Consider the following 21,652-nt stretch of genomic DNA (forward strand, 5'->3'; position numbering starts at 1 on the left):
TGAAATAACAACGGCCTCTTCTGTATGCTTTGTGTACAAAATATTGAAAAGGCAGCATAGATTGAAATACATATGTCTACCTGGCCTAAAGCCGGTTTTGGTCGTGATGGATAATAGAACATATATGCATATTTTTATTTTTTAATCGGTTGGCCAGAACTTCTCATATGATATTATGTGGCCTTTAATAACAATCTTCATGGCCTCCCATAGAGTGGAGTCATCAACATCGCCTGCATCATTGGTGTTTAGATCTATTTCACCTGAAAGATAGGAGCAAAACTCCTCATTCTTTAACAAGGCATTATTTAAGCACCAGCTGTATTCACCCCTTTTGTGGTTCAATTTAAGATTTAAAGAGACCGGGGCCTGATCTGATGTAAGTATATTATGGTAAGTGCAATGGGCTACTGACATAACAACTTGGAATCCAGCAAGAAATAATCGATCCTCAAGTAGGACTTGTGCACTGTGCAAAAATAAGAAAAATCCTTTTCGTGGGGTAGAGAAAAATACTTCGCTGTCATTTTCTTAATGTGTGTTTTCCTGGAGAAAATAGATATCAGCTTTTAGCACATATAGATGTGCATACACTTTTTCTCTTTTCAGTGGACTATTCATCCCCCGTACACTCCAGCTGATTATTTTAACTTCACCATTACTGTGTTTATGTGGATCCATTAACATATATAATGTCTACTGCTTAAAGGAACCTGTTGCATGACCATGGCAAAACATAAACAATAATCTGAACAGACAGATGTGCTGAAAAAGCCGCCCCAGGGAACACAAGAACCCACCCTGGAAGACAGAACAAACCCAGGAGCAGTGCTTCCATATCCCAAACCTAAAGTTAAAGCTAGATCCAGAGGCCTGTGTGAGGCCCACACTAGCAGGATAACTACCCACCTTTCTCTAAACAAGGGAGGCATTCCACTTCACAAATTAATAATGTCATTGAGAGAAAAAACAATCAGTCCTCACCCACTTATTAGTGTGAGCATACTTTTTGACCTCTCATTTGCTGAACATAGTTAAAATGTCTCTTAATTAAGCCACAGCTGACAAACGACAAAACCAGGGACCTAGTCCATTTTCCAGCTTAATACAACATCAGGGTCCCAGTCTTCAGCTTCTCGTCTCAGGAAATCTTCAGCTTTGGCTGGGGTGTTGAATGTGCTGGTGTTATTGTTAATTGTAACCACAAACTTTGCTGTGTGATGGAATCCACATCAAATTATCCTGGCTCTGCACTTCTCCTTGATATCTTGAAAATCCAGACATCTCTTCATGGTAGCTGAAGTGAGATTGGGGGAGATGCCCTCGATTTACCATCTTTAGCTGGCATTAGGCTCCAGTGGGCACGGTCCACTTCAGTTGGTCAGTCGAAGAGTTCCTCTCCCAGTAGCTTTGGGAGCAACATTGCGACAAATTCTGCCCTTTTCTTGTCTCTTTCCTTTGTCATATTGTTGAGAACGTTATAACCCATTTCAGACACGTAGAAGTGAAAATTGAATGTCTTTGGGTGACATAAAGTTGAAGCTGAGGTGGAGCTACTACTAGGAGCTACTACTACTACTTTGCAGTTTGCCTGTTTGTTGGTAACATTTTGATAGTAAGGTCATTTTGAAATAAATCATATCAGATTTATTAAGTGCTGCAGAAGTCATCACTCACACATTTTTGCTCAGTTTGATGGTCATACTGTACCCTGTCATAAAAGACTACAGTATAAATTCTCTCTAAATTCTTCCCAAACTTCCAAATTATTGCTCAGTAGTTTGTACATAAGCTGTAATAACAGAATAGGCAGTAAGTTGTAAGTTCCCAAATTGTTATCCCTTTATTCCATAACTTCACATCTTGTTCCCCTGTACCTACATATATGCATTGGTATGTACTGTACTACTACACCATTAGTACAAAAAATTACACCATAGCTATGGAGTAATTATGTTATACTTTGCGGGCTGTAAGCTAAAGTTTTACCTTATTTTTCATCATATATTTCTGGTTTCAAGGCTGGCTGCTGTTGGGTAAATGATACTTACCATTAGCTAACAGTTAGGTTAATGTTACCTCAGTTGGACAAAGATTAGCCAATAATGCTGACTTTACATCCTGTGTACATAGGAAACTTTTATAAAAGATGTGACTGAAGTTAGAATTACATCTGAATGGAAAATGAATAATATTCAAATGATATTAAGACAGATTTCAACGAGATAACTTCACTCAAAACAGTTTTTTATTGTAATACATTTTAGGGAAAGATATTAACTGAAATGTAAGCAATGAATGTCGAGTTTTAATGAGCATTCACAACACAAATTCACTGTCAGTTGAGGAGGTCAGAGTTTTTTAGGAAGTTAAAGAAATATGCTACATTCTGTTGCCAGGCAACCAGAGCTGCTAAGTGATTTACATCAAATTCTCTAACTCATAAGGGTAACTTAACCCAATTTCAGCTGTGCTGCCACTGCAAACGTTTCATCATACTTTATCACATCTTATATTTTAATTGCTGTTACCAAATGCCACAACAGTAATTGGGTCACAGATTTGGAAACCCGTCAGATTCTGTGAGGCTACATGAAACTTCTACATGAAAAGACCCACAGGTTGAAAGATCTGATATTGACAGAAGTGTTAGGGACTGTACGAAAATTACAATCCCTAATGAAGGCGACCCTCACTTCTTTTTGCTGAAGAGAAAGGTCTTTTAATTTTTTCCCAAATTTATATTGCAGCCTCTCCTTGCGCAATACATTGAAAGAAAGAAAGAAAGAAAGAAAGAAAGAAAGAAAGAAAGAAAGAAAGAAAGAAAGAAAGACAGACAGACAGAAAGACAGACAGAAAGAAAGAAAAAGAAAATAAATGGTTGAAATAGTGGTGGGTCATTTGCTTAATGTCGAGGACAATAATCTTCACTGTTTCAGGGCTATTTTTCCCATCACAGTCAAGTAGTTGATAGGACCAATACGTCAATTTTGAGAAACATTGATCTTTATGGATACTAGGGAATAAATGTTATCTTTACCAATAGTTGTTTGTAAAAAAAAAAAAATTGAAGTTCAAATTGTTGTTGAAAGTTGGCCTATAGTATAATTCAAGTTTAGTCGTATATTTTTTCAGTGATAGAGTTGCTTTTTATGTTTGCCATAAATTTGGAAATTGCCAATTACACTTCTAATAGGTGCACTGGTGGCTTTTGTGACTTTGTGAAAGTTATTATTCCATTAATAAGGTTTACATGAGACAGCAACATCCTGAATTATTTATGCTTTGCTATGAATGGTGTTCCTCAGCCTTGGCATTGATTCTACAAGTCTCTGAACTCTTCTGGAGAGATGAACACCATTCTTCCAAAAGACATTCCCTCATTTGGTCTTTTGATGATGGTGGTGGAGAGCGTTGTCTAACATGTCTAAATCTCCCATAAGTGTTGATTTGGGTTGAGATCTGGTGACTGTGAAGGCCATAGCAAAGATCCTTTTCAAATTCAAATTCAAATAAGCTTTATTGGCATGACAGATCAGAAACCTATATTGCCAAAGCAGTACAGAAAATTATAAACATTGAGAGATGATTGATTCATAATATACAATAATATGTAAATATCAACAATAATATTAAATGCAATCTAATAAAAGTTTTCTTTGTTTAGTTTTTTTACAGATGTAATCACACAGAAACATGTACTACAGAGCTTTTTCATACTCATCAAACCATTCAGTGACCCCTCGTGTCCTGTGAAATGAGGCATTGTCATCCTGGAAGAGACCACTCCCATCAGGATAGAAATGTTTCATCATAGGATAAAGGTGATCACTCAAAAACAACTTTGTATTGATTTGCAGTGACCCTTCCTTCTACGGGGACAAATGGACCCAAACCATGCCATCAAAATGCCCCCACAGCATAACAGAGCCACCAGATCCTCTCACTGTAGGGGTCAAGCTTTCAGACCTGTACAAGTTTTTCCTTAAATTTGTCAAGTTAACGTTTGCTCAAGGTGGAGCTCATGTTAACTGATATATATATATATTGCTGGATAGTTTAATCTATAATAACTCATCATGTTTTATTTGTTGATCATCATTAAATTTTGTGTGTAAAATCTTAATCTGTAAAATAACCAGCAACAAGCTGTCAGATAGATGTACTTGGTTTCTTTTCAACATGTGGTATTAAGGCGGTTGATTATTTCTATAACTTTATCAAACAGATGACATTTTGATACATTTTGATTCTTGAATGACAAGAAACACATCAAGGGTAGCAATGATAAGAATGATAACTTTATTCATATAGCAAGTTACACAGAGCTTCACAAAAGACATAATAACAAGATTAAAATAAGGAGCAATTTAACAAATGAAATTAAAAAAAGACCAAATGGAGTAAAAGCAAAGAATAAAACAATTTAAGAAAACGCTATTCTAAAATGTGTTTTTAGAAGAGATTTAAGTGAAGATGAAGAGTTGGCTTGTCTGATCTCTGGCAGGTCGTTTTACAGTTGAGTTGCTCTGACTGTACAGCTCTTCTCTGGTTTAGAGCCTTGACTTGTGAAATACTCATAGAGACCATCAGAGGATCTCAGGACTCTCGAATGGGGTTTTAAGTAAGAAATATAGTCAGGAATCAATCCCATACATGTCTAATAGGTGATCATTTAAAGCAACTAATCAGCTATCAGACCTGCTAATTTACATAAACGGTGCACTTTTCCCTGGTGAATGTTTTTTTGGTGACCCATTCAACAAGCTAAGGTGCAGGACAGATGTGTGTTCATGTTTGTAAGTAAGACAAGAAGATGTGGAAGTTGTTTACACAGAGGAGGAGAAAGGAGGGACAACTCAGTCTGACTGTGTGTTCATGTTTATGTAGAGGAAATCTTATTTCTTAATCTTATTCTGATTTGGTGTGTATAAATTATAAGAATGATGAACTCTCTGTAAGGACAAAGTATGTTTGAATGAACTGTACAAGTAAATAGCATTGAACTCAAATGACTGGTCTTAAACAAACTGACGCCCCTGTGTCTAGACAGTAGACGGAATGAACTGCAGGGTCGAAATCAGGACAGACGTCAAAGTACATGACCATCTGCATGTTCTGTTTGAATTTGAGGACAGTCATTTCAGTTATCCTGTGTTCAGTCTCTTGATGCCACCTTGGTTAAAAGAGACTGCACCCTATTCAGCCAAATAGCGAGACTCTGTCTCTGTTTGCTGATTGCTGTTGGTTGTTCATATTAATTTGACTTAATACTCTGTAATAAATTCCTTAAATCTGAGATCAAGCTCAGTGTTATTAATGAGTCTGTAATTTATTGTTCCTCACCACAGAGAAAGGTATTTTTGCCACAACAGTTTACAGCTGGTTAAGGTTAGGTGTGGCAGGCTCAATAAAAGGATTGATAAATGACACATGACGCATACAATAGGACATTGTAGGAAAATATTTTCAAATGTATTTTTGGCCTGCCCCCTCCAAAGTCAGATGCTCTAATTAATTTCCTGCGGTGAGGGATCAGTCTACAATGTCAACCAATGATGCTACAGCTGGGCGTTTTTTTATCATATACAATTTTTTATCATCATTTTTCACTGAACCAGTACTGATTATGGAGCCAGTCTGTGTTCTGGTCAAGGCAACGTGTTGGTACTTTTTCCATTTTTGAAGTTGTGTTTGTTGATAAGTTTGATTTGACTTGTTATGGATTTAGATCTTTCAGTACAAGTATCTCTTTCTCCTCCCTGTCCCTCTCTTTGTCCATCTCCCTGTTTCCTTCTTTATCTCTCTCTTCTCCTCTTTCTTTCTACAGCATTGACTCAATCTCATCATCTCTCTCTCCCCATCTCATGATCCAACGGACAGTATAAAAAACACTACAAACAACGACCAAAAAGGAAATCCACCTAAAAGATCTAGACCTGAAATTCCAGATATATCCCACTGGCATTGAGATCCACCTCACTAACTTCTTCTGAAAGCTGGCTGGCTGGAGAGTGAAGTATTTTCCCTTGAAGGTGGAATCAATTTTGTCAAAGAGCTCTTTGACCTGATCAGTGTTTCCCATCTCTCTGTTGTTGAACACATGGTACTGGCCGCTGCATTTCTTGAGCATCTTCTGCAGGTTCTTGTCCCCTCTGATGAACTGCTCTATGTTGGTATCTTCCAGTCGGTCTCCGTAAGTGAACAGCAACATGATGTGATCAGCTACTGCAGGGGAAAGCATCGTCATCAGTGTCTTCAGGCCTTTCTGTTCTTGTTCAGTCAATCTTCCGAGCTGGAGGGTGAGGAGGAAGACGCATGGACCCGGTGAGCTCAGCTGTACTGCTTTTTCCAGCTCTGCTCTCACCATCTCCTCTCTTAGCTCAGTGCTGAAGAGCCCAGGAGTGTCGACCACGCTGACTCTACGACCCAGAACAAGACCTTCTCTCCGCTCACTGCTCAGCGTCACAGGTCTGGCACTGAACTTACAGTCAAACTCCTTCTTTCCCAGGATGGTGTTTCCTGCTGAACTCTTCCCCACTCTCTCCTGACCCACCAGCACCACTCTCAGTTCAGGCTCTGGAAACAACACAGCATTAGAGCTGGGATGAAATAATGAGGCAAAACATATTGTGGTATAAAATATGTAAAACATACTGTGGTTTGCAACAACTGCCAAATCTGATCACCTGGATATTTGAGCAGCATGGAAACAGAGCAGAGCATTGTTTCCAGTTTTTGTTTTTTTTTCAACTGCTGGAGTGGTTATTAAGTGTCTTTTGAACAAAAGCAAACAAATTCCCTGAAGGAGTTTGCTGTGATAACAGTAGTGACTGTGTGTCAGACAGCTCAGACAGACTGATATCCAAACTTAGAGGGACTTATTTTCCATCTTATTTTGTTCTTGTCTCTCTACTTTCTTTTTTGGAAACATTTATTTAACAAGGGAAGTATCACTGAGAGCCAGGCTCACACTGTCCACACATTCACACCTGGAAGCTGCCCAGCATGACTAGTCTGATCTGCAGACCATTGAGCAACACTGGAGTGGTTACAGGCTCAGTAGCACCTCAATGTTGGTAATGAGGTTCTACTGACGTCCCACACAGATTTATCCTGGACATCCAGGGATCGAACTGGCAACCTTCAGGTCACAAGGCCTTCACTGCCCAACATCTCAAACATCTCACAATAACCATTGATTCATGTCATGTTTTTAACTCATTCTGTATATTTGTCTGTATTAAAAGCAAATCTACTTCTGCTCACCTCTGTGTCATTGCATATGCATTCATACCATCTCTAAATGTGTTGTAAGATTCATTCAACACCAGCAATCACAACATTGTTGATATGGATGTTTAATACTGAGGTACATGCAGTCAAACACACCAGATGGAGAAAAAAAGAGAGGGAGGAAACATGAACAGTTGAAACATGAAGTTTGCATTCTGCAGATATATTGAGGAACTCCTTTGTCGAGACTGTGAACAATCACGCTCATGAGGCAACACTACAGGAGATGAGTGAAGCTCTACTGTGCAAGAGTCAAGCTCACTAGGATTCATTAAAGCCCAATGATAATCAACAACCAAAGACATTCAGTATATGATGTGGCATTTAAGGCTTAGTTAGGCTTAGTGTGCTGAGCTTCTTGAAGGTAATACACACCTTTGTTTCATCAATATTACTGTAATGTTCTGTTTTGAGGCTTGCTGCACACTTGTACTAAAAGTCTTTAGATGGATCAAATTGCTGCAGCTAGAATCTTAACTAAAGCAATGAAATTTGGCCATATTACACCAACTGTAGCCTTCCTTCACTGGCTTCCTATCCATGTTAGATCAGACTTTAAGGTGCTTCTGATGACTTATAAAATCCTAAAAGGTTGTGCTCCTTCATTCCTATGTGATCTACTTACTGTAAACCTTATATTCCATCCCAAGCTCTCTGCTCTCAAAATGAAGAGCTCCTGTGTGCCCCCAGAGTTAAAAAGAAGTCAACCTATCGAGCCTCTTTCTCTGGAATAATCTCCCTGCTGACATCAGAAAAGACTGACATTGTTAAATCCTTTCAATCTAAACTTAAAACTCATCTTTTTTCCTTAGCTGCTGCTTATTAATTGATTACTTGAGGCCCTGTTACCAAAATCTTTTTGGCTGGTCTGTCAGAAAATATGTGATTTCTGATATATACAAATAAAATGTATTTGACCTGACAAGAAAGGACTAAATGCAGATTATCATTTTGCATATTTATATTTATTAACATGATGGAATAGACAAAATACATGAGATACATGAAGCAAAATTTAAACATAGTTCTGTGTTTCACATTTTTACCTACCCAATAAACATTCCTTCTCTTCCTTCCTCCACATCTGATCTAGCACAGAGTACACAGTGTTCCCATTGTCTTTAACAAAGCTAATATTTACTGACAGTTTGAAACCACAGATTATAAATCAGTTCATTCATGTAAAATGTCGTTTTAAAGGACCAGTTCACCCAAATTATAAAAAATAATCTCAATGAAACCGTAGACATTATGTTCTATGGATATCCAGATATTATGGATATTAACCAGGACATTGCATCTGGAATGATATGATTATGCTGTATAATATTCTGAAAATACTATTTTTAATGCTGTGAACTCCAAAAACTAAATTTCTCTTTCCTCTATTATATTGGAATGGTGAAAGAAATCTCAGAAACTGATATCTCAAGGACCGGAAAAATGAAATTAGGACTATGTGTATGGATGGATGATACATGCTCAACTTGAAACTGAGAGCAGCATACTATATAATATATAAAGATTGGTATGCAGCAGTATACAATATGTGATGTTGTAGACTTTGAGACTACACAGAGCTGTGTGTGCATGCTAGTTCCTGTGTGTGGTCACCCAGGTCCAATCAAAAGAGGTATGATATCATTAACATGACAACAAGTTGTAAGTGTCAGTCAGTGATGTGTGAAAGTTGTCACTAGTGCAAGCGACAAAATGATGTTCTAAAATTTTACAAAGAAAAGTAAAAATGATCAAGAGAACAGAGAATTGGGGGAAGGACACTGAACCGTCAATCTCTAGGAAAACAGCATTAAAGCTGTGAGCTCATACTGCACTGACTGTCTCCATCTGCTAGTCAGGTTCTAACTGTCTTCACACAATATACACTGATGGGCTGTGAAAAGGGCAACTTCATCTGTTAGGTATGTCATAGAATGACCAACATGAGTCCAGAAATCATGCTTTCTTTCTGGATGTGTGCAACTTTAGCCAAATTATATATCTGGCCAATTATAGTAATAATTGTTGGAGTAAATGATAATAACAATTCAGATTTATTTGCCACTTTTTGGTGTACTCAAAGATGCTTCACAATACAAAAAAGAGCAACAACAACAAAACAAAACAAAACAAAAACAGCATTGAGAACCGGTTGAGATATCTGTTCAACATTGTGTCTGACTTAAAGTTTGTGTTATTTTTATCAGCATATTTTGATGCCATTTTGAGACTTCATATGTCCTTTGTTGTCCTCCAGCAACTGTGCAGCACTGCAGTGTGTCAATCATCGTCAATGACTTACAAATGACATAAGATGTAATATGACATGTCTCTTGTTTTGGACTGAAGAGTTCAAAAGTGTCCCGTTGATGACATGATGAATAATGAATCATACAGAGGAATATTTTGTACAGTGAAGATGCTCTAAAGTAACTGAAAAACTGTTGGTAGAGATGATAAAATCTATGAAAAAGCTAAAAATAATTCTTACCACAATGATTCCCTGTATCTATATTTTAATATTGGTTTAAAGCTCATGGCTAATTCATATTGGAAATTCACTGAATAATGCATGCCTTCTTTCTCACTGCAGTTATACCTCCCACTGTAGCTCCTGCTGCAGCTCCTATTCCAGCTCCTGCTAAAGCTCCCACTGGACCCCCGAACCACCCAATACCTCCTCCAGTAGCAGCTCCAGCAGCACCTCCGGCAGCACCTCCGGCAGCAAATGCCTTAACAAAGGAAATAAATGAGTTGTCTTCCTCTGCACTTGTTCTTGCTTCTTTGTCTGTCATATTTGGATTTTCTTCTTGGAGTTGTTTCATTTTTTCATTTATGGCTTTCTGAGCCTCTTGGAACATTTCAGTGGTGTAGTATCCTCCTCCATTTCTCTGAATCATTCTTTTGATCTTCTTCAGTAGCCCACTGACCTGAGAGGGATCCTCGTTTTTGTTATCAAAAACATAGTATTCTCCATAGCACTGCTTGATGAACTTACGAAGAGCTGCCTTTGCACCAATTAATTCATCTGGGGAGCCTCCTTCCTCCTTCAGCATGTCTCCTTGGGTAAACAAGGCCATAGTGTAATCTGCTGCCTGTTTTCCAAACATCTCCTGAATGAGTTTCACTGTGTCTTCTTCTTCTTTTATGAATCTGCTCAGCTGGAGCACAACCAGGAACACATGAGGACCAGGAGCAGCCATTGAGACACATTTCAAGATCTCTTTCATCACTTCCTCGTTTGTTTTATCGGTGTCAAACAGACCTGGAGTATCAACAACAGCCAGTGTTTGTCCATCAACCTCTGCTGTTTCCTTTTGACAACATGATGTCACTGAGGAAGGAGAAAGCTTAGATTTAAATTCTTTTCTCGCCAAGATGGTGTTTCCTGCTGCACTCTTGCCAACTCCAGTTCTCCCAATGAGCACAATCCTGAGATCCGGTTCCTCTGCCTCTGTTGGAGGATTTCAAATAACATTATTGATGTTGTGAAGCACAAACTTATTACCTCCCAGTTAAAACTTGATTTTTTGCCATTGTACCCCTTGCAGTACCACTCTGAAACAACAGCATTTTAAACCAAGGACACATTGTGACACAAAGCAGCCCTGGGGCCAGATGCATTAATGATGCGTATACACAAAAAAAAAACCCAGCAGCCTCATTTATAACCGTTGCCAGGGCTGGACTGGGAAAATCATTCAGGGCAGGAAATATATCACGAGATATAGCCCCAGTCAGGCCCCTTTTTAAACATGGGGTCTGGGGGTCCAGCTCTAGGAAAATTTTAGTTACAAAGACTTGATTTCCTGCATTCTGGTGAATTCTAGTGCATGTGAATAACAAACTAATGAGCCAGCAACTGATTAGTACAATGTATTGGTATGAACTTGAAATTAAACCAAAGGTACATATCATTAAGGAGGGAGACGACACAAGAACTAACTTTTAACCAATATTTATTAAATAAAACATAACTAAATAAACAACTAATATACTAACAAAATACAAAATGAGATGTGGGCATCAGTTCATCAGTGGTGGGTGTAGGGTGTTCAACCTTGTATCTGCAGGCTGCTCTGAAGTAGTGGGCTTCTGTACTACTGTGGCACCAAGGCTACTCTCTCCTCCTTCAAAAAGTAAAAAGCACACCTTATCTTTTAATGTACCAATATAATACAGTTAACAACTCTCTCCACCTATTCAAAGAACAGAGCAAGAGCACAATACCCTACTCAGTTTACTGATATACACTAATAGTTACCCATCAAAGGTTAAAATAGCCCTTTAACCAACACAAACATTAAATAATAATACTGTAAGAAATTACAGTAGCCTGAATAGTGTGACAGAATTTAAAATTATGAGCTCAAAGTATGAAGTCACTGACTGAAATTTTCACCAAAACGCATGAATTTTCAAATAATATTGACCACATTAACTAGACTAGATATGCCAATTATGCTTTCAGTTTTTTTGAAAAAATTAGGAACTACCACTTTTATTATTGATTGTCCAGTTTCTTGGCAGCTTTAACATTGACAGGGGCCAAAAAAAGTTTCTAGCTTCCGGGTTTGCTTCTGCATTGTGCAGCCCACTGAATATGCGCAGTAGTGTTTCCCTTGCTGGCCCCGCCCGCGAGTTCCCGCTCGGCCCATAGACTTTACATTGTGATGACGTCACAGATTTTTAAATCGCTTTTCTCGGCTCAAGGAAAGTTTTACAAATATAAAACCTCCATGGATCAAAAATTCATAATAGATGGAGTCATAATTGACGTTGTTTGCAGTTCGAGGCATCCTGTCAACAGTTTTACAAATGTCTTTTTTACAGTGGTTGTGTATGGGGAAAATGCTTTTTGGGTCGCAGGGGGATTTTTCTCTGTAATACTGCAAGTGGCCACTGGGAAAATTTGGCTGCAAGGCTGAGTGGGGGCACCCTATCCAGCTCTTATTATACATCCATGAGAGAACTGGATACAGGAACAGCACCAGGCTGTAAAGCAAATTTGACATAGCGGCCAAACCATGTAATTACAACGTCACATGATGCTATAGAGCCCAAAAAGACTTTTTCCCATAAACTTATATTGTGAAAGAGATGTCTGTAAATCAGCAATTAATTTTTTTTTGAGCGTCACAACCCCTGCGAAATGACTTGTTTCACTATCAGAATTTGATCCATTTGGTCCAATCACATTTCAAAAGCCTAGAAGAGCCACACGATTCAATTGTATTATCCCCATTCAAGGTAGCCGGAGGGCTAAACCGGAAGTAGCCAACTCGGTCGGCGAAAGTCACTAGTGCACTTGCTCTATGGGCCCCACAAATGCAGAAGCAATGCAGAAGAAGTTGCACTTTTTTGGCTTCATGCGCCACTGAGCAACTTTCATAGGAATGAATGAGGCCCAGTCTCCAATGCTGTATCCAGTCCCCTTTATATATCCATGATTTATTTACTGACTAACCCGGCGGCTGCGGTCCCATGCATGCAAAAATTTGGTCAGTTTTGCCACATTCAGCGGCATCTCTGCAAGCACCTTTCTTTTCTTCTCTCTTTCCCTCTCTGCTCCACCCTTCCTCTTTTTTCCACTGTCCATATTGCTGCTAAGCCAGTTAGTGGCACTAAATTCACTTGATGCCAAATGAAATGTGTACCTGCCAACTACAGCGATATTTTTTCAGCGAAGTCACGACCTGCCCTACTCTGCCTCTGATTGGCTTACCCTGATATTCTAACCTGGTCTGCCTAAATCTAACCAACCCAACTAACCTAACCTAGCCAATCAGAGGCAGAGTAGGGCGGGTCATAACTTTGCCATCCTGGGAAAAAAAATTGGCCTACCAGCACCTGGCTGTCATGGTGCGCAGGGCAGTGTTGCGTTCAGGGTCAAAAAAAAAAAAAATCTGCGGTCTGCCAGCCATTTAGCAGGCCAGGCCACTGGGAAAAGTCCTGATACTCCTGATTGCCAGTCCGAGCCTGTGTGCGTACGCACAAAATGGTGCTTGAAAGAGGCATATGTCACTTCCCACGAAACAAGTTGGGATTTATAAAAACAAACTTGACGAGAGAATGTGCACACCAGTAAGGAAACTGTATGAACTATACAAACATTTTGGAGGGGAAGATGGTGACCCAAATGGCGTGGTGAAGTAATTCCAGAATGTAGGGGGGGGGCTCTTCTAGGCTTTTGAAATGTGATTGGACCAGCTCGGCCCCGCTCGGCCCATAGACTTTACATTGTGATGACGTCACAGATTTTTAAATCGCTTTTCTCGGCTCAAGGAAAGTTTTACAAATATAAAACCTCCATGGATCAAAAATTCATAATAGATGGAGTCATAATTGACATTGTTTGCAGTTCGAGGCATCCTGTCAACAGTTTTACAAATGTCTTTTTTACAGTGGTTGTGTATGGGGAAAATGCTTTTTGGGTCGCAGGGGGATTTTTCTCTGTAATACTGCAAGTGGCCACTGGGAAAATTTGGCTGCAAGGCTGAGTGGGGGCACCCTATCCAGCTCTTATTATACATCCATGAGAGAACTGGATACAGGAACAGCACCAGGCTGTAAAGCAAATTTGACATAGCGGCCAAACCATGTAATTACAACGTCACATGATGCTATAGAGCCCAAAAAGACTTTTTCCCATAAACTTATATTGTGAAAGAGATGTCTGTAAATCAGCAATTAATTTTTTTTTGAGCGTCATAACCCCTGCGAAATGACTTGTTTCACTATCAGAATTTGATCCATTTGGTCCAATCACATTTCAAAAGCCTAGAAGAGCCACACGATTCAATTGTATTATCCCCATTCAAGGTAGCCGGAGGGCTAAACCGGAAGTAGCCAACTCGGTCGGCGAAAGTCACTAGTGCACTTGCTCTATGGGCCCCACAAATGCAAAAAAACTCTGAAACCAATCCTTGTGTGACTGATGCTTTTTTTCTCCATTACGCTTACACCTCAATCCTACTGGCCTTCATCCTAGTTGTAAGGGTTCACCACCATCTAAACCTTACAAGCACCTTTCAATTTTAAAAGATACGAGACAACACAAATCTTTTAATTACATTAATTTAACAATTACATTTGTAATTTCTTATTTTTATTTATTATTGAACACATTCCCAACCCCCAGAATAAAACGTTTGCATTGTATGTTCCTGCAAACCACAGAAACGTTGAATATCTACATTTCAACGTGTGTAATACATAGCATAGCATAACATTTCAACAAAACATTTTTATTTAAACATTGTTTTTTATTTAGTTGTCTTTAGTTTTTATTTTATTTTTTATTTTATTTTAACCCAAACCATGATCTTTCCTTAACCCTAACCAAGTTTTTTTGTGCCTAAACCTAACCAGACCTTAACTGCAGCATTGTCACATCATAAAACATCATTATTCAACTGATAATTGCCAATATTGACATGTAGACATTCAACGTATCTGTGGTTTGCAGTTCATACAATGCCAACATTTTGTTCTGGTGATTGGGTTTAGAGTGCAGAGGAGAGGGTCAGACTGTACTCACACTCAATCATGGTCAGCTGTGAAGTAGCACAGTGCTGCTGAAATGCCAAGATGATGCCAGGATGTGACAAGTAGCAGGATTCTGGAAGTCTGGTTTGCCTTTCCCCAATTAACCCTGAATATACTGATTCCCTTGTACCTCAACCACTCTAATTAGGGCCAGAGTACCGAATGGTGCGAAGGCCCTCTTGTAATTGAAGGAATTATTCTTGTTCTCTATTATTATTGTTCTTCTAAAAGAAATGCTTTTTTGAGGGGCTAAACGTGCTTGAAAACTTACTAAACTTTGCACATATGTCAGAAGTCCTGAAAAATGTAATATTTTATGGGTCTTGGACATGGGTGTGGCAAAATGGCTTGAGGGCGTCCCCTAGAAAATTTTAAATCTGAAGCCCCTCCTTCAAAATTGATATACATGAATCTAATTTGGTAGGGACATGTATCATGGCCAGACGCACAAAAAAATCCCCTTGGAGCCAGCCCCTAAATCCAAAAGGAAGTCGGCCAATTTGAATTCAATTGACGATTTTTGCGCATTTTTTGCCATTTCCAGGCGTTGTATTTTAACAAACTCCTCCTAGAGATTTAACCTGACCTACTTCAATCTAATCTAATTAATGTTCTGTGTTCTTCTACATATCCAATAGGTCAATCTTTTACACACACAGTCCAGGTTCATACAGTGAACGTGTTTGGAGTAAAGCAGCTAAGCTCCATTAGGTCAAGCAGCGCAGCAAAACTAATAACCGTACGTCTTTTAATTCACATGAAAAACGGACGAACAAAATAATGCATTTCTTTATCCTGTTATCAAACAAGTTGAACACAGGAGGCAGCAATGCAGTGCATATGCCTAGTTTGCAGGAAAATAAAGGACATCAGTTGAGTAGGTAGGTCTTCGATGTGGACCAGGACACATTGCGTTTACACTGCTAAATGAATGTGGCCACATGCGGCCCAGACCACCTCCAAATGTGGTCTGAGTGATCGAATCTCAATGCGTCTTGGGTGTGTTCACATCTGTACTTAGAGCTGTCCACTTGTTAATGCCAGGTGTAAACAGGGCCAGTGTCATCTTTTTGTGATGAAAAGTTATCAAGTTTTCATTGAATTCATTTGACAAGGAAGTTGTTGTAACTCGAAATCCAATCCAATGTTCCAGATTTCTCGTGGTTGATGAGGGTCCTCACCTGAACACATCTATAGGTACGTCTCAAGTCTCCTATTTTATGGCTCCTCGCTCCTTGCCTGAACCAGAAGTTGTTCCTGATGCGCCATTTTGACGAGCGTCCCAAGTCTCTTATTTTGCTCGGAGGAGCGAGGAGCGAGGAGGAATCTCTGAGGAGCAAGGAGCAAGGAAACATGAGAGCAGACTTCTCGGAAGTCTTTCACCGGCCGACACGCCCCCTTATTGGATATCAGTTATTGACTGGACGCTGCAGCTGATCAGACTGATCTGATACATCACTGCAGTTTCATACCGAAGTGGAGACAGATTACAGATTAAATTTAAGTGTATCATTCCCAAGTTTTATGTTTATTTATATATTCATCATATAGTTAAAAATCTGTTAATTGTCGGTCTGATCAACAAAAGCACCATAAACAACTTTCTTCATTTATTAGAAAGATTTTTTCTCATGATATTATTTCCTCCATTAAACTGTTTCTTGCTGACAGACAGACTCTTCCTGACTTTAACTTTATCCATAATAACAGTTAAACACATTTATATTTTATATCATTTATCGTCATTTCCATTCAGTCACATGAGAGGCTGAAAATTCCTGAGTGTGGGGTTTGATATGAGTTACATCATTTCCATTTGCCCTGAAACATTTAGCCAAATACATATTTTCCACTGTTCAGAAGACACCCTGATCATATTCTGGGTTATTGAATGATGAATTCACTATCAAGGTTATCAAAAAATACAGATGGAAATGATCAATAAATAGTATAAACGCATTCTGCGAGTAGAAATGGTTTCTACAGCTGTTAAAGCCGACTGACAGCTGATCCAGCTGTGATCAGCTGCCGCCGTCATCAGAAACGGACGTCGCTTCACATGATGCTTCAGAGGAAAGCACGTCTCATGTCTCTTAAAACAAATTTCCTCGTTTCCTCTCTCCTCGCTTGGAAAAGACGCAAGTGAGGGAAACATGGATGCAATTTAAGAGACTTGGTATGCATCCTATGTGACAATTGAGTCATAGTCATAGCGCCACCTACTGACAACAGGAAGTTCCAAGTGTTGTGCTTTTACAACCTCTGCTCAGCAGGTTGAACTGATCCACGTCAAATTTGGTCAGAAAAGCCTTTAGACCTTGATGATGGTGCACTGTGAAGATTGTGAGTTTTGACAGTTGACAGTTGTTTGACAGTTGTTTTTGCCATTGCAAAACAAACTGTTGTAACTCCACTCCACATCGTCAAATCTTTTCCAATTTTCACATTTGATAAGAGTCCTGGTCTGAAGACACATACAGGCCCATTTTGAATCAAAGTAGTAGCGCCACCTACTGGCAAGTGGAAGTTATATGCCCCATACTTTTACTAACTGCTCCTTGCAGATTAACCAGATCCACCTAAAATTTGGTTAGCTAAGTTGGAAGACATTGGTGATGCTAAATAGTGAAGCTTTTGAGTTTTCATCAAAAGCTGTTGTGGGAGGGGCTAGGGATGCTTAAAAACTCAAAAACTCAAGCAATGTCAGGGTGATGTGTTGAGGTGGAGATGAAATATAAGGTGAGAGACTGAATCTTTTAATAAAACATTGTTTTGGTTGACAACCAACTGCACAGATTGTGTGATTCATTTTAACATTCTTTTAAAGTACACAGCAATTGACTTTTCATTTTGCTGTTAATATTCTTTTTTTATCCTTAGTTGCAACACAGCTTGTAAAGTCTGTTTAGATATAAGAGCTACAAACTAATCATTGATTAAATTTCTGGGATATCACTGCTGATAATGGTTTACAGGTCCATGCGATGAATTACAATTTACAATTTACAGTTTCATTTAGCAGACGCTTTTATCCAAAGTGACATACATCTGAGAGCTGATACAACACAAGCAGGGATCTAGTCAGGAGAGAACAACACGAGTAAGTGCTATAAAACTAAGTTTGAGTCCGACGTAGGTGTCAACAGGCGGTGCACAGAGGCAATGAATTAATGATATGGATGCTATAAAGAGACGCACAGCCATTCTTCCACAACGACTGAGATTTATGACACAGAACCATGTGTATGTACATTTCTGGCTTTGTGCGTACACACAGTTTTTGTCATGAATCTACACAGAGTATTATTCATCTGGCCTCTTTTTCCTGTCAAGTTTGTTTTTTCATACATCCCAACTTTTTCGTGGGAAGTGACGTGTGTATCATTCAAGCCCCGTATTGTGCATACGCAACAGCTTTAAATGAGGCCCTGGGCCCCTGAAGTTTGACCCAGAGCAGCCCAACACATACAACACAGAAATACGAGACCATCCATGGGAGAGTTTTTATGATACAATACTTTTTGCCACAATAGAAAGTGCATTTCAATGTTTAGCACAAGCAACTGTGCAAAACAGGTTTAACAACATTTAATCTTAACAAAAATTGTAGCGTGTAGTTACTAAAGTTACCAGTCTTGTATCTTAATTAAAATAGAAAGGTTTTGGACATTATCACATGTTAATTTAAGTCAGTGTAAGCTACAAAACAAGGTCATAAACTTAGCATACCTGTAGATCTGAGCCACTGTATGAAACAGTTTTGTCAAAATGGAGGTTGTGGGGTCAAATGTGCCAGTAATGTTGGGGTAAGTTGAATCAATGGCTCAATTTACCCCCCAAAAATTATTTTCTGATATTCTAGAGACTAGAGACGCTGTTCATGTTTGATCCCTGTTACAAGTGCTACAATGTTGATGAGTGAATACCTTGTTGACTGAGTGAATTGTTGACTAATGTTAAGTTTAAGTCACACACACACATGCTGTACATACAGATGGGTGGCAAATTAAAGGAAAAGAAGCCAACCACCATGTGCCACCAGAACAGCATCAATACACTTTGGCATTGATTCTACAGTCTCTGAACTCTACTGGAGGGACGAACATTCCCTCATTTGGTGTTTTGATGATTGTTTGGAGAGAACTGTTGAACACGTTGGTCTAAAATCTCTCATAGGTGTTCAGCTGGGTTGAGATCTGGTGACTGTGATGGTCATAGCATATGATTCACATCATTTAATACTCATCAAACCATTCAGTGACCCCTCATGCCCTATGGATGGGGGTACTGTCATCCTAGAAGAGACCACTCCCATCAGGATAGAAATGTTTCATCATAGGATAAAGGTGATGACTCAGAACAACTTTGTATTGTATAGCAGTGACCCATCCCTCTAAGGGGACCAGTGGACCCAAACCATGCCAGCATTTTACTTGTTTAAACAAAAGATGAGTTGTTTCTCTGCCGACTGATATTTGAAGAAAATTATGCCAGGTCTTTCCATGAGTAGTAGAGTTATAATTGTACTTACCCCTGGCCATATTTGTCCTTTACAGGCAGTTGATCTTGTGAAGTCTTGTCACTGTTGGATGTCTCGCTGTTGAATAGATTAATTTTCATCTCATCTCCAGATTATAATCTACTCCTAGTCTCCTCCCCTTTCGTGTTTTATGGAAACTTGGTTAACCCCTACAACGCCTTTAGCTTTTTAAAGTCCCAGGTTATAAGGTGCACAAGCGAGACAGAAGTAAATGGAAGGGTGGGGTTTTGATTTATGTACAAAGTGATATTGATGAAAACACCCTGGAGTGTGCTGGGGTCAACATTACACTATCCCCTGTAATGTCATTTGTTGTATCTGCAGTTTATCGACCACCTACAGCAACAAATGTTTTCTTTGATATGAGATGTATTTTACAAATAGAAATTTTAAAAAGGGTGGAGGAGTTGCCTTATACATCAACAAAAAGTATAAAAGTAAATCTATTAAAAGCATGTCACAAGTCATGGAATGTACCACGGTGGAAATGGAAATAGAGAAATCAAAAACATACTAATAAGTTGTGTATACAGAAGTCCAGGATCATGTATTGATACATTCAGGGATAAGCTGTCTGGGATGTATGAGAACATAAATAATAATAAAATGCTTTTTGTTTGTGGGGACTTCAATATTGATTTGTTCAACCCACTCGAACACAATACCACTACAGAATTCATCATTTCAATGTACAGTATGAGCCTACACCCTCCAATTACATGCCCAACCAGAATAACAACACACAGTGTGACACTAATTGATAATATATTTACTAATGTAATTGATAGGAAAGTAATAAGTGGACTAATCATAAATGACACAAGTGACCATCTGCCGGTGTTTGTGGTCATTCAGAGCTGTACAGGGACAAGCAATGACATTACAACTTACAAAATAATTAGACAAAAAACAGAAGGGGCAATTAATTCTTTTAAAAAAATCTGATGATTCAAGACTGGAACAAAGTCTATGTGGAAGATGTAGATGAAGCATATGAAAAATAACATTAAAAAAATACATGGAAAGTATTGAATGAAATTATTAGAAATAGAACTGGGAAAACAGGATACCCAAACCACTTCCTAACCAAAACTATTAATGATATGACCTTAGTTGCAAATGAACTTAATGAATTTTTTGTCAGTGTTGGTCCTGGTTTAGCAGGAGAGATTGCAAACGCTAGCAGTAGAAATGAAATGGAAAGTAAAGGTCATATTTAGACCAAATCAGGCGTTGTAGCACACTGCCACAGGGTTATACGGCGTTATCTTTGTCCTCTAATCTTTCACTTTTATGGCCACAAAACAATGGAACAATGTTCCTACAGAACTGATAACGACAACAGTCTTACAAAACATTTGCAGTAAACTTGCACACATTTGTAAATGAATGTTGTTGACTACCATAGTATCTTGTACTCTTTTAATGTATAATTTTCTTATTTTATTATTTTACATACCTGCCCAGGGCCAACGAATGGAAAATAGCAATTTGCTAAAACCTGGTACATTACATCTCTCCTTGTTTTATATTAATGTTCTTTGTACATAGTCCCTGTTCAAATAAAGAGATTGAAATTCAAATCTCAAAACCACTGCTAACCTTAAAAACAAGAGTCAAGAAAAACAGACCATCATGCATACACTTGTAAAGAAACTGTACCAGGTCGTGTATACTGACTGTGTTCTGAAGATGAAAGCTTCAACACAGAAAAAAACACTGTGAAACTAATTGATAATATATTTACTAATGTAATTGATAGGAAAGTAATAAGTGGACTAATCATAAATGACACAAGTGACCATCTGCCGGTGTTTGTGGTCATTCAGAGCTGTACAGGGACAAGCAATGACATTACAACTTACAAAATAATTAGACAAAAAACAGAAGGGGCAATTAATTCTTTTTAAAAAATCTGATGATTCAAGACTGGAACAAAGTCTATGTGGAAGATGTAGATGAAGCATATGAAAAATAACATTAAAAAAATACATGGAAAGTATTGAATGAAATTATTAGAAATAGAACTGGGAAAACAGGATACCCAAACCACTTCCTAACCAAAACTATTAATGATATGACCTTAGTTGCAAATGAACTTAATGAATTTTTTGTCAGTGTTGGTCCTGGTTTAGCAGGAGAGATTGCAAACGCTAGCAGTAGAAATGAAATGGAAAGTAAAGGTCATATTTAGACCAAATCAGGCGTTGTAGCACACTGCCACAGGGTTATACGGGGTTATCTTTGTCCTCTAATCTTTCACTTTTA

At 38.6% G+C, this 21,652-nt stretch overlaps 1 protein-coding gene across 3 annotated transcripts; it reads right to left on the bottom strand.

Moving 5' to 3' along the window:
• Nucleotides 1-3,719: 3,719 nt before the first annotated feature.
• On the bottom strand, nt 3,720-20,630 carry LOC137179494 (GTPase IMAP family member 9-like). Of its 3 annotated transcripts, XM_067584194.1 has the most exons (3): nt 19,376-20,630; nt 9,974-10,750; nt 3,730-6,342 (listed from the first exon to the last, which is right to left on the bottom strand). In XM_067584194.1, exons 1-3 carry the CDS (start codon nt 19,383-19,385, stop codon nt 5,825-5,827), a joined length of 1,305 nt encoding a protein of 434 aa, XP_067440295.1. In that variant the 5' UTR covers nt 19,386-20,630; the 3' UTR covers nt 3,730-5,824. The 3 variants fall into 3 exon arrangements, with proteins under 3 accessions (XP_067440297.1, XP_067440295.1, XP_067440296.1); XM_067584196.1 differs by lacking the exon at nt 9,974-10,750 and having other exon boundaries at nt 3,720-6,579; XM_067584195.1 differs by lacking the exon at nt 3,730-6,342 and having other exon boundaries at nt 8,228-10,750; nt 19,376-20,304.
• Between the last annotated feature and the right edge of the window lie 1,022 nt (nt 20,631-21,652).

Source organism: Thunnus thynnus, chromosome 3 (genome assembly GCF_963924715.1).
Source record: "Thunnus thynnus chromosome 3, fThuThy2.1, whole genome shotgun sequence".
NCBI lineage: Eukaryota > Metazoa > Chordata > Actinopteri > Scombriformes > Scombridae > Thunnus > Thunnus thynnus.